The sequence below is a fragment of the Chelonoidis abingdonii genome, chromosome 2 (genome assembly GCF_003597395.2).
Source record: "Chelonoidis abingdonii isolate Lonesome George chromosome 2, CheloAbing_2.0, whole genome shotgun sequence".
In the NCBI taxonomy this organism is placed as follows: Eukaryota; Metazoa; Chordata; order Testudines; family Testudinidae; genus Chelonoidis; species Chelonoidis abingdonii.
This window is the reverse complement of record NC_133770.1, coordinates 160,523,911-160,538,201: the sequence shown is the minus strand read 5'-3', so window position 1 is coordinate 160,538,201 and position 14,291 is coordinate 160,523,911. Positions and strand designations below refer to the sequence as shown.

Below are 14,291 nucleotides of genomic sequence, written 5' to 3'. Positions count from 1 at the left end.
GTGTAGGCCAGGCCTTGGATTCTGCAGCCCTAGGGGCTATAGATAAACTTAGATACACCATCTTCTTGATGGTGTGCAGAAAGGAGAATGTTGTGGAAGGACATTGACTAAAACTACAAGGTGTAAATTAGCATCTGTCCATTAACAAATATATGTGGTGGTGGTGGTTTGTTTTTTTGGTTTTTTTTTAAGGGGGGGAGTTGCTGCAAATAAAACAATGTGCAGGGAACTCGCTTCTTGTGCCTTGTACCTTTCTTTAATCGGTAGTTCTGTCTAAGTTGGGTTTACTGTACAGGGTTGGCAAAAAACAGATTTACAGCCTGCAATTCTATTTGGGTATTATGTGGGTAAGCAGGGACATGGGGTGGCTCATGCAGTCTGACACTTAGCACCTAGATGTAATGCCAGGCCAGGAGATGCATTTAAATTGCTAAATAATCCCTGATACTGCCCTTGATGGCTCTGGCCAGTGGAATTGAAGTAGTGTTCTTTAGTGGTTAGAGTAAGGGACTGAGAATTGGGATGCCTGGGTTTTCTTCCCCACTCAGTTGCTTTGACAGCGTGGACAGTTTACATTGAGTCGTCTATGAGGTAGGTAAACGGATGTTCTCGGGTATTAGTAAAGCATTCACGTCCAGGAGTAAAATGTGGCAAAGGAGTGATTAGTGGTTGAAAATGTCTAAGCTAATAGCTGCTTTTTCTGGATCTAATGGATACAGTAGATGGAAACTTTTTTAATAATCATTTTCTGCTTATCACTGGCTTCCAGGCTGTTATTACCTATGCATTTTGAGCAGGAAAGCTTTGACCTCTTGCTCATAGCACTGCAAATCATCTTGTAAGTACACTTGCAATGCATTCTGCTTTAGGTACAATAGAAACCCTTCTATTTTCAGACTAATACTACAACTTCGCCTTTACTCTGACCTTATGAGCCATTCCCTGATGAGTGTAGCTCTTACGCCTCAGTTTAGTCTCGCCTGTGACACTCTAAAATAGCTGTGTTTTAAAACCATGAATTCAAAGACGGATGCAATATTGTTACACTTGTGTCAATCGTAGATATTGCCTTGGTACTTTATAGTAGCAGTACCATATTTCTTAATGCAGGGATTGTCCAAGGCCCTGAGCTTGCAAACACGTATATGAGGTAGGCTGTCTCTCTACTGTCAGTGCTACAATGCAGCCCTGCAGCTATGCTGCTGTAGTGTAGGCGCTTGCTACCACAACTGAGGGTTTTTTCCATCACTATAGTCAATCTGCCCCCTCGAAGCAGTAGCTGGGTTGATAGAAGAACTCTTCCATCTATCGACCTAGAGGTATCTATTCAGGGACCTAGGTTGGCTTTATTACGTCTCTCAGGGGTGAATTTTTCATGCCCTGACCTCTGCCTAGTTGGCTGACCTAAGTTTTAGGTGCAGATCAGGCCTAGCTTTGTGCAAGTGAGCAGTTCCATATTTGGAGGGAGGTTAAAATGAGTACAGGAGTGCTCACATCAGGGTATGTCTTATGCAGTCTTTGTAGAACAGAAGATGTAGTATTAGTCTGTGATGGTACTGTGTGGTCTGATTGTGTCTCAAGCAGAATGCACTAAAATACTTTTCAGATCCCTACATCTACCAAAGCAAGGTATAAACTTACTTGGTATTATAGTGGAGGCTGTTAGACCTTTTCTGACCTTTTTAATGGTTATCTTCTGTGTCTACGAGAGCTGAGCTGGACAAAGGTGGGGTAATAAAAAATTAATCTCTTTTATAACAACCTTTTCAGTTTTATTCCTAGTTACTCGAGCTTTGTTTACACCACACAGCTTTTAGCGACATGGCCATGTCACTAAAAGTTGGGCAGTGTAAATGCTGTTTGTTGGCACTTTCGCCAACAAAATACTTCCAGCCCCTGTGAGCGGGGTTGACAGGAGAGCGCTCCTGCCAACAATGAGCCATTTACACTGCCACTTGCCACAACAAAGCTTTTGTATTTGGGGGGGGGGGGGCACTTTTTTAAGCACCCATGAACAACAAAAGTTTTGTTGTTCAATTGGCAGTGTAGACACAGCCTCAGATACTAAAGTGTTTGCAGAGCTGAGGCCCTAAAGTCTTGGATGTGAGAGAAGGTATTCTGTTTTTTGTTTGTTTGTTTGTTTTTCAAAAGCTTTAATAATGACTTCATTGAGTAGCCAAGCACTTACTCTATAGCTGTAATACTTTCCATTGACTGTTCTGAATCAAAGGCGTTCCTCAACATCCAGATCATGTGTCCTCTGGTCAAAACAGACACTGTGGTATGTTGTCTTATTAAATGGCCTGTCAGAGGAAAGCAGCAGCACTGGAAAACTCTGCTAGTGAGATTAAGGAGATATGACGTCTGCTGTCTGTTAGAAATGTGAATAAACTTCTGTAGAACCTTCTCATTAAGTGGTCAAAAAATGGATCCTGTAGGGCCACAGTTCTGTCGTCTGCTGTCCCTGTGTAGCACTGCTTACCAGTCACTTCTCATCTAGATAAACTAGGCTTCTCTAGAGATCTGCTTTTCTTGCTTACAAAATGGAAAGCCTCTTTGCTGTTCCAGGTGGCCTCACCTTTTGACAACATTCTCAAATTACATTTTTTGGGGGGCTGACAAAAATGTGACTGTGTTTTAGAGGCATGGTATGTTACAGGCTTGTCACTAATTACAAAGCACTCTGTGCTGTTGTAGGTGGCAGTTGAGGTTGAAATAATTCTGTGAGCATTTATGTAGGAGAGTCCTCACCCTGCAGAAGAGGAGAGGAAAATATGGAAGTTTTTACACACACACACACACACACACACACAGCTTAAAGAGTTGCACAAACCCTGTTTTCCCCAACCCTGTTGGAGAATTTACTTTTACAGTAATTTCTGCTACACGTGATTCTCTAGATCAGGTTTAATTGCCTTGATAAACAGTATCTGCCAGGAAATGACCAAAGAATCAGTAAAACCAGGCTGAGAGGTGGAATGGGGAAATGGCATATGCGTTATAACAAGAACAAATTAAAGGCATTTCAATCCTTCATGCCTTGCTCAACCCGAACTCCCTTAGTGGGGAAACTGGCAAACTTGCTGTCTAACTCACCCCACTTGTATGTTCATGCTTTGACTATATGACCACTGAATTATAAACTCCCAACCTCGTCATGCTGAGCATATTTTAAACACTTGGTCACTATGGAGTTTTGGACATAATGCAATATAGTCTAGCTGGCCTAATAGAGTGAATATGTTCCATTGTCTTAAAACTTGGGAAGAGACTGGTTCCTGGGCTCTGTGCCAACAGAGATGCACTTCTCTTTTGTGAAAGAGCCCCAAGGGCTTAGGCTGTAGCAGCCCCTGCTGGCATGATGGTGGAATGTCTGCAGCATTGGTATGCATTGCACAAATTGTTTCTTGGGCACCCTTCATCATAAGAAATCTGCTGCCTGCTTGAGTTCCCTACCACAGAGGGAAGGAAAGGTGGAGATGGGGAAGCTGTGTGTCTGTTACCCTTGGGGACTGCAGTTCTTTAACAAGCTGCAGCTGCTAAGGACTTAACAGAGAAGTCCTTGTCTGGATGTTAGTATAAGCAAAGGCATCATGGTGTCTTCTGGAATTTTTAAATGTCTGTGATGGATTGTGTGACACAGACTGGAGCGTGTGCCTTCTCAGTTTCTAAACTGGGCTTCACAGCTTCTGTATGGCACTGAGCGTGTCTTTGGTACTTGCTAAATGTTTGTTTTTAGATTTTCTTCGTATTGCGGGCTAAGGATTAATATGGCACACTTTGGAGATGTCAGAGCTCCGCTGAACAGAATTGTTCACATCTCTAACCAGGAAAGCGTACATTGGCTCACAGGGGCTTTGCAGCACTTTAGCACGACTGTTACACCTTGTTCTTTTGAAGACCGCTAATTAAAGTCCTCTTCCTCTTCTTACAGACCCGAATGCAGAGTTTGCAGCCAGATCCCAAAGCCCAGTACAAGAGTGTGTATGGGGCCCTGAAGAAGATTATTCACACTGAAGGCTTCTGGAGGCCTTTACGAGGAATTAATGTCACCATGCTGGGGGCTGGCCCTGCCCATGCAATGTATTTTGCCTGCTATGAAAAAATGAAAAGGACTTTAAGTGACATTATTCACCATGGAGGAAATAGCCACCTGGCCAATGGTATTTTGCAGTTGTTTGCAATTAATAGCCTGTCTCTTGCCTGCTTCCTGCTCTTAAAGTGGCTTGGTATCCTTGTCTACTCTGGTGCTTTGGGAAGAACTGGACACTGGCTTTGATTTGTTGCATTCAGCCTGGTCTCGCATAGACTCTTGAAGTGTACATGTATTTGGGGGCGGTGGAGAAATATGAGATGCAAAACCTACTTCCAAGTTTCCAAGTGCTCGGCAGCCAGCAGGTTCCATTAGGACATTTACAGCCAGGCATCCAAAAATGCTCTGCATCCACCATGCCGAGCTCTTCTTGAAAAGCTGACCCCTTCCTTTGGTGCTTTATGTAGTCACTGAGCTGCTCAGAATATCCGGCCTCTAGAGAATGTTAGTTGGCACTGTGGGACTTTGCTGTGTTAGGGCTCACCAAACATAACACTCAAGAATTGCAACGTAGGGTATATCTGCACTGCAGCTGGATGGTGAGATTCCCAACTCAGGTTGACATTACACATGCTAGCTCTGATTGAGCTAGTGCACCAAAAATAGTAGTGTGGTAGCAGTGGCATGGACGGCGACTCAAGCTAGCTACCTGAATACAACCCCATCCAAGGCTAAGGTACCTACTTGCTCGGCTAGCCCCAGTCGCCACCTGGGTCATCACAGCCATACACAATTTATAGTGCACTAGCCGGAGCGGCACAGGCACGTCTGTATATCTGAGCTTGGAATTACATCTCCCAGCTGTTTAGACGTTCCCATAGAAAACAGATTGAGTTTGGAACAAGCTTTCCTGTTTGTAGGCTTCTGCTTTGAGTGGGTTTCATCTTTCTCCTACTGGGTAAGAGAAACAGAAATGGCTTATTAGAACTTATATGGGAAGCGACTTCTTAAAAGGGGATGCTGGTGTGTGCGTGTCTGTTTTTTGTTTTTTGTTTTTTTTTAATTACAGCCCAGTTGCAGTATTCAGAACGTAATAGTTTACCATTTTAATGCACAGCAGCTTACTTGGTCAGACAGTGTCTCTGACTGAGGTACTGCTGGCCACCAGAATGTCATCATCGTTCTACCAAAAATAATTTCGGCCACACTGCAAACTCTGGGAAGAATGCTCTGTCTCCATCAGAAGTTACAGACTGGATGCAGGAATCACTTGGTGAAATCCTGTGGCCTGTTAAGCAGGTCAGGCTAGAAGACCATGATAGTCCCTCCTGGCCTTAACCTGAGAGAGCTTGAGTCCCACCCTATTGTCATAACATGTGATTAATTTTGAGATGGGCTTGAAACTGAACACTATGTCGAACGTTCCATTTCCAGATGGACCAAGGTTCAGTTATGACGGACGCTTGTAACACTTAAATATCCCCCACGATAGCAGCGTGGTGAATGCCTTTGTAGTTTAAAAAACTCAGGGCTTTGATCTTACTGTGCTGATGTAGGGTTTCTTGGGTTTCCATGCAGTTCTCAAAGCAGTCACTGATTGCCAGTTGCATCTGTCATTTCTGTTTAAACTTGATGCAGCAGAGCAGATCTGCACTAGATCTTTCATTAAATTGCTTGACAAAAGGCCTTCAGTACACAGTGGGTTTTGCCAATTTAGCTATATTAACAAAACCGTCTAGTTTGGACGCTTATTAGTATAAAAATGCTTATACCAGAATAGCTTATGCAGGTTCCTGTGACCATCATAAACTGTACCGGTATAGCTGTGCCCACACTAGAGGGTTCTATTGGCATACCTATGTTCTTTAGGAATGTTCCCCCCGCCACACACACACACCCTTAACAGACATTGCCATGCCATTAACACTTAAGTATAGGCTGAGACTTAAAAGTATTTTTTTCCTTAACTACACCTTTAAAGTCATGTGCTCTTATTTCTGACATTTATTTGCTGAAACTGTACAAGCTTTCAGTAGCAGCAGTGGAAATTTAAGTTAAATAGTGAGGATGAGGAGAACTGACTAGAAAAGCCATTCAGGCAATGGAGAAATTGGCTTAGGAAGGCTCTGGAAATCTATCTAGGCTTGAAGTGAAGCTCATCTACCAGTGCTAATTAAGGAATCTGTAAGGCCTTAAATACACCAAAGAGTACATTAAACAAGTTAACTTTTTAAAAATCAGTCTAGGTAAGTTGATGCAAACTCTTGGTTAAAAACACATTTAAACCAGTGTTAACCTTGCTTATATCAGTGTAGCTTGGATATTTTTACACTGATCTAGTTAAACTGGTGTAGTTTGCTAGCATAAGCGAAGCCTGCATCCATTCTGTCATAGGGAAACAGGATCGACTACATGACTTATCATATTGACCCAGCTCCAGTCACAGGCACATTAAGTTGTAGCAGATGTCCCTTCCAGCCCATTCTATGGATGGATTTTCTCATGGTTTCCATGAAGAGCTCAGGACTGTTAATTTGAGAATATACTGTGGGAGCTGAGGCTGTTGCATAACTTTATGCACTGCCTGACTAGAATTGTGACTTAACACTGGTCTAGGTTAACCTACAGAAGCTGTCCAGAATTGTATTGTGAAGGGAACTCTTCTGTTTTGCAGGGATAGCTGGGAGCATGGCCACATTGCTCCATGATGCAGTAATGAATCCAGCTGAAGGTAATGTCTTTTACTGTATGTGGAAGTGGAGTTGAATTGGGGGAAGAAAGTAAGTTGCTTGGAAACGCACCAGTTGAGTAGTATGTAACAACTACTCTTTTTTTCCACTGACTGTGGGCTAAGGGCCACGGTAAGCTTGTGCAAGGAAACTCTGATCACTTCAGTTGAAATTGATAGAACTTCTCAGTTGCGTGGATTCTGAGCACATTTTCTCCTCACATATACTGAGGAATAAAATAGATCCTGCATTTGACTGTTGACATTTTTATCCGCTTCTCTAAGCCAACTATTGAAGAGCAAAATATTCTGGCTCTTGTTGGTGTGTTTTGTTTTGTTTTTTAAAAGCCTCCCTAAATGTATAGCCTCTTATTTAGTTAAAAAAAAAAAAAATGTAGCCAGAGATCAGAAAAATAAAAACCAATGTGTGCTGCAAATATGTCATCCAGGCTTAGGTGGAAATTATACCCATGAGCAGCATTCATTGGGTTAACTGGGTTGGTACCATTCTGAAGGCAAATATCATCTTGGGGAAATTCTAAGGAAGTTTTATTGGTAATTATTCATTTTCTAAGCATGGTACTTGATATTTAAAACCCTCATGCTATGGTGCTGAGCATACTATGTATATACTTGAGTAGAACACCTGTTGGTTTCTGCATGGTGTTCCTTGCTGTGCATCCTTTTCAAACTGATGGGAAGACTTCTGGGGTGAAATTCTAGTTCCATTGGAGTCAGTGGGGCCATGATGTCACTCCAGAGTTCCAGAGTCTTTTGAGTTTCTCACCTGCACAATAGATCACTTGCAGAGTAACTACTGGCCAGAGCCCATAACTTGCAGTGTTGCATGCAAAATGCACTCTTGGATTTGCAAGCAAACAGACATTATCTACCTAAAGTGTCCCAGCACTCCTTATTTCACTCTGTGTGACTTAACATTCACTACTGCATGTTTATCAGCTGCTGAAGTGTATTTTCTTGGTATGCTGCGGCCTTCATGTGTTAGATATCTAAGTGCTTTGTGGAAAATGATGAGGGTTCTTAATGTACACTTTAAGTAAAACTTTTCCTTAAGGGAAAAATATTTATAGTATCAGATTTCACTATATTTAAACTGGAGAATTTTTTTTTGTTGCAGAAACTCACAAATTTTCTTTTTTCCTTCCCCCCAAAATAGAAATGTTTGGAATTTCTAGTTTTCAATCTGCTTTGTCGTTGGTTCAAAACATTCTTTGAAGAGGCAACATCCTAGTGGCTAATTAGAGCCTGGGAACACAAGCCAGGCGCTTGTGAGTTGCGCTCTTAGCTCTGTCACTGAGTCTCTACAGCCTTGGACCAAGTCACTTAACACAATTGTACTTCCATAGCTGTAACGGGTGGTGCTATGGTGAGTTTTGCAACTGACTTCTAAAGAAGCAGGATCAGCCTCTTAATTTATCTCTGTCATCTCTAAAATTATCTTTTGCCTTACTGAGGAATTGAGAGTTCTATCTGGTGTGGGAAAGCTCTATGAAAGGGTGAAGTGTGTAGCTATATAGGATGATTATCACTTAGAAGCATCTGTATCTTGTATATACAGTATTATCCACTTAAGGTGCTCTCCACTGGTATATGGAGGGTTTGCAATGTACATGAATTGAGAGTATAGCTCAAGGTTGGGATGTTAATTACAAAAGAATTTGTGTCTAACTTGTTTATCTTTTATCCCATTGGCTGCCTATCTATCCCATCTGGGGCCGCATGACCTCCCGCGACCGCTCCTGAATCAGTGGTGAAGCAGCGAATGCAGATGTACAACTCCCCCTACAAAACAGTCTTGGAGTGCATACGGACAGTGCATAGGACTGAAGGACTGGCTGCCTTCTACCGGAGTTATACCACACAGCTCACCATGAACGTCCCCTTCCAAGCCATTCACTTCATCACATATGAGTTCATGCAGGAGCAAATCAACCCGCGCCGGCAATACAACCCCCGCTCGCATGTCCTCTCTGGTGCCATCGCGGGAGCTGTGGCTGCTGCTGCCACCACACCCCTTGACGTCTGCAAGACGTTGCTAAACACTCAGGAAAACATGGCCTTGAGTTCGGTGAACATCAGTGGGCACCTCTCAGGAATGGCCAATGCTTTCAGGACAGTTTATCACCTGGGTGGTATCCCCGGGTATTTCCGAGGGGTGCAGGCTCGTGTCATTTACCAGATGCCTTCAACTGCCATTGCGTGGTCAGTGTATGAATTCTTTAAGTACTTCCTTACGAAGCACAAGCTGGAAAAAAGAGCTCCTTATTGAAAGACTTGACTAGAGCGAGCCTAAGGTTCAGATGACATTTGTATAAACTCTGAGGGATTCGCTCATGTTGTGAAACATGCAAGATTTCTTGTGGATTCACAATTGAATTTCACTGTTCTGTCATTGGGGGTGAGGGGAATTAAGTGGTCATTGGAGAAATTTGGCACCCTCTTTGCTAGAATCTGAAGACTTTTTAAAATATATTTATAGCTTTAGAGAAGTGAAATTACTGATATTTTTTTTTTCCTCTGGATAAGCTCTAAGATGTAGTGTTACCACTTCACCAGAAAACTTGGACTGCACCAGGGGGGAAAAAAATGGTATTGTGAGATATTTTATAGCAAAGAAATTAAATATCCTGTCACTAAACAAACTTTTATATATGATATAATATAAAATAGGTGGATAATGTTTATCCTTTATTTTTCTATGTAGGAATTTTGTTTTAATAATATTACAGCTGGAAGTTGAGCTGTTAAAAAAAACAAACAAACTGAATGCTTCCATCATGACATGTAAGAACCAAAGCATTTATTTTTGTTTAGCCAGAATGGCTTTAATCATAGCATTTAACCCAAAACAGTGGCCAGGATTTTCATTTATATGTAGGTAAGCTGCCTCCAGTTTTATGGCATCCACTTGACACCTTAAAAGGGCCCGACTTTTAGAAAGGGTTGAGCATATGCTTTCTGAAAATGGTCTGTTTAAGGGATCTCAAGTTGGGCAGCGAAAATCTGTGGTTGCTCTTGAAAAACCTTAGTTTAATTGTTACTCCCATAGCTGACTTATGATTGTACTTGAAAGATGAGCATTTTTGGCAAACTTATTTTAAAGGTACATTTTTGTGGTGTTCTAATAGAGAATAGGTTTCATTGCTCTTATTTATTCATAATCTTATTTTCCACTAACGCCTCGCTCCTGCTTACATATGAGTAACTGTGCAGGACTCATGATTGCTTACATGCAGAACGTTACTCTTGTGCATAAAAGTGTGCAGGAGCAGAGTATCGGTTTACAGTTCTGTAAGACAACTCATCTTGAATTGTAAGAGTTGCATACTGACCACAAGGAAACTGTCAATCACAATGCAAAATAAGCCCTTGGAAAGTGAAACCTTGAACAGGAGAACAGCAGAATCAAAACCTTTTTTGTAAAGCAAAGCCAACAAACAGCAGCTGTTTGTTGTCCAATTGGTATGTATAAATGAAGTGTCCTAAAACCTAAAGTTGAGTGGATTTTAGTCCTTTGGGGACTTTGTTTGCTGCTATGAAATCCTATGCTTTATTTTGTGCTTCTGTAGAAAAGAACTCTTGCGTTCAAAAAAGCACATCTGACCTTCAGTTCTTTTTTTTTTTTTTGTGGGCTTTTTTTTTTTTTTTTTTTTTTATAGGGCAGTCTGGACTTGAAATTCTCAAACACTCTATATCTCATCTTCTTACAACGTGATGTTGAATCCAATGTTTACAAAGTATAGGTCCTGGGCTTGAGGCAAGGAAAACCTTTGACTGCGCTCCCCAAATTAAACCGACCACTGTCGCAAATATAGGGTCTGAATTTTAAATGTCTAATGTTTGATCCAAGTTATCTAATTTAGGTGCAGTAATATTGTAGAAGATTGAAAAGCTTTTGTTGGTCTAAAGAGCAAAAGCTGAACTTGTTGCTGAACTATAGATGCTGAATTTATTAACTAATAGCCAGTTGTCCACCTGTTGGGACTAGGTGGCTAACATTACAATCAATGAAAGACCTAGCAGGATTTTTCTGGTTTTAGAAATGTAACAGAATAGTAACCCCATCCCCTTTGAAGGGCAATCAGTGTGAAAAGGTTGATTCTACCTGAGAACTGTCCACCTACTAGTGAAACAACAAACATTTAAACATTCCTAAAACTGATACTGCAGCAGACAGTATTTCTCTATTTGCTTGTTTTTTGCATTTGACAACTTTGTATAAGATCATTTTTGCTGTTTCTCCTGTTTTTTTGTTTGTTTGCTATGTGAAAAACCCGTACAAAAAAACCAAACAATGTGGAAGAACCCTTTTTAAAGGAAAACTATGATCCAAAAGCTGGCTGAGGGCCTGGGAGAACATATAGGACCTGACGCTACCTTTTCAAGTTGACTAGATTTGAAGGTGGCATTCTTCTAACCCCAAATTAAGTCTTGATTGTGCACCTTGTACCAGTGACTTACATTTTTCTGCTCACCTGAATGAGATGATCAAGCTTTACCATGTCTAACATTTGCATTTAATTTTTTAACATGGAGTTTTTCATTTCAAGTACAGCTTAGTCTGTATCTATCTAATAATGAAAAGTCACCATCAAACTGGGGAATTTCATTAAGGCTTGAGTGAGACAAACTGGCAGTCAGGTCCTTCTCTGTATGGTGGCTTTCATGTGATCTTATTCTTGCATTACACTAAGTTTGGTTGACCAATATTTATTTGGGGAAGGTAAATCACTACAAGAAATACTTCTCTAGTGAATGTACATGCAACTTGTGTAAATTTTTCTTTACAAATGACAAGGAATTGTGAAACATTCTTTTCACGTCTATTTGCTATCCCTTACATTCAATTAACTTCCCCCCCTTTTTTTTTTTAATAAGCTTAGTTTTTATTTAGCTTTTTCAAAGTGCAGAATTTGTAACCTCAGCCTATTCTAAGCATGGTATTGACACTAGAAAGCTTTCATGCTCATCTTTGTACCATGAGCTTGGTGTGAAAGCAGATGCAAGCTTGGCAGGGTTTTTAGCCTGAGGTATTCAAAGGATAGGTTACTTTGAAAAAATCTCATCCCTTTTAATGAAAAGTGAGTGGAGCTGGGGACATGCTCAGTGTATGGAAGAATCTTGTTAAGAATATGCTGAATACAAATCAGGTATGGGTTCGACACAAACCAGCCAAAATGCAGGCGAGGTAAACTTTCTGTAATGTAGGCCTCAGTCTTCCGTGAAGGCTTTTAAGCTTGGTTAGATCAGACTTCAAGGAGAAGACTTTTTGTATTAATCTGATAGGTGACCGTTTAAGGGACAAGCAACATTCAAGAAGTATTCCTCAGTTCTTAGCACTTGAAAGTCATTGAAGTGTGTGCGGTATTTAGAAACTAGTAAACATTTAGATTGCAGTATTTCAATGATGGTATAATAACAAGTAAACTTTATAGTCCACGGACCTTCCTCTCCATACCATCCAGCTGCAAAAATAGTAATCTCTGTAGTGAGGGGAATGTTGATGATGCTTGGGTGTCCAGATTCAAATGGAGGTGGGTATGTCACTTGTTCAGGCCCCTTTAAAAATTTCTAAGTATCACCATCTTGTTCAACAGAATAAGGGAGGGTTTGCACCTATTCAGTTATCTGGTAAAATTTTCACTACTGTTACTCCAGAGAGGATATAGTGATGTGAGAGTGAGCTGGGATTTGCTCCTGGCTCATGTATCTCAACCTTTTGTGCTGATGAAGCAAGCCAGAGCCCAGCTTCACATTCACAGTCCTGGGAGAGGTTGTAGAGCTGGTAGCTAGAAAGAAAACTCTCTAATATTGCAGGGCAAAATTCCTCTGGAAAATCATGTGGCGCTCCCGCTGTCTCAAATGCCTTGTTTAGACCCTTCTTGGAGCATGACTTGTTTTTTATATAATTCATTGTGACTCGGGTTTGATGCTAATTGAACTAAGTTTCTTCCCTTAGAATAAGACCAGCTCGAACAGCCTGTTTCCAGCGTGAACTTTCTTTAGCTGTAGAAGTCAACCTCTTAAACTCTGTAGCAACTTGCATGAATTCTGGCAAACACTTCCCTTCTATTGACTTCTTCGCTTTTACCCCTTTTGATGACTTCACCCTGGCCAACCTGCGAATAGAGCCTGATCCTATGTCCTTGGAGGCCACTAGAAAGCTTACATTGTTCTCGTGGTGCAAGATCAGATACGAAGGGCCAGATTTGCAAAGTGCTCAGTGCCTAAAGTTGGTGCCAAACTCTTTCAGAAGAGTTGAGTTTCTGTTTTCGTACCAATAGAAGAAGCAAGCTCCTTTTTTCTTCTAGCTTGCACAGCAGGTGCTGATCCTTCCTGAAAATCAGACTGTTCTAGTGGGATCTCCCATTTGCTGAGTGCTTACAAGAATCTAGCCACTTACTTAGGGCTTAAGTTATTTGGAAAATGTGTGTAGTGAGCATTTGAAAACCTAGCCCCTTAACCCTGGGCAATATTCTGTATTATGTAATCAAACATGGACCAATAACTTTAACTTGGAATGGAGACTTCTTGGAACCTTATCCAGTTTCGTTTTTTGCAGGACTTCATTAAAATTTAACTCTTGTTCATCAACTCCAATATTTACCTGCTGGATCTCCAATTTAAAGGATCCCCACCAAAGCCATGTTAGGCTGCATCTCATGTAGGTTGCAACAAACGCACAGTCAGTATTTTCTATTCTGCAAATAACATTCAGTTGACATTTTAAAACACACTTTGTATGTGAAACAGATGTACTGCTGCTTTGTGGCTGCAACAAACGCACATGTTTTTTTAAGGGAGAGGATGTGTTAAGATTTTTAAGTTGATGTTTTAAAATTGCAGTTCCTGCTTTTTTTAATTCGACATTGTAAATTTTTTGAAGAGAATACAAACGTATTTAATGCAGAAAGTTTGGCTTCTGAAATGCTGCTACAGTTATAACACTGGAGCTCAAGGAAATAAAAATTATTTGATCTTTGTCCTTCAGACTCATGCTTGATTTTGTTTTAATTTAACTTTTATATGGTGGTCGCACCTGGAAGCCTCAATACTCTGTTGTGCCAGGCATTAGGCAAACACTGTAAATGGCAGTTCTTTCCCTGAGCATGGAAAGATGCTCCAGTGGCTAGGGGTGCTGGCCTGTCATTTGGGAGAAGCAGGTTCATTCCCCTTCTGTGCCACAAACTTCCTTTGTGACCTTTGGGCAAGTCAATTTAGCTTATCTGTGCCTCTATTCCATATCTGTAAAATAGTCACAGTGGCCCTTGGCTACCTCACCCGAGTGTTGAGGATAAATATATCCAAGATTGTAAGGACATCAGATACTAAGGTCATGGAAGTGTGTAAAAAAAAAAAAAAAAAAACAAAACAAAACAAAAAAAAAACAACCCTAGACAAGGCATCACACCCACATGGGCCGGAGCAGAGAAGTAATTAACATAGGATGACTTGGCACAGATCAGCTGGTGGGTAAAAATTGTCCCTATCGGTAGCAATCTTGCAGTT

The 14,291-nt window shown here is 41.0% G+C and overlaps 1 protein-coding gene across 4 annotated transcripts in view; it reads left to right on the top strand.

Annotated features, from left to right (window-relative positions):
• Positions 1-13,772, top strand: part of SLC25A37 (solute carrier family 25 member 37) — a 32,952-nt gene extending 19,180 nt beyond the window's left edge. For 3 of the 4 annotated variants that reach the window (XM_032782494.2, XM_032782497.2, XM_032782496.2), the window contains exons 2-4: positions 3,935-4,163; positions 6,708-6,764; positions 8,531-13,772. In XM_032782494.2, the coding sequence (XP_032638385.1) occupies positions 3,935-4,163; positions 6,708-6,764; positions 8,531-9,051 (807 nt within the window). In that variant the 3' untranslated portion in view covers positions 9,052-13,772. Of the gene's footprint in view, positions 1-3,284; positions 3,385-3,934; positions 4,164-6,707; positions 6,765-8,530 lie in introns of those variants that run through there. The other variant, XM_032782495.2, reaches the window with a different exon arrangement.
• The last annotated feature ends 519 nt before the right edge of the window (positions 13,773-14,291 follow it).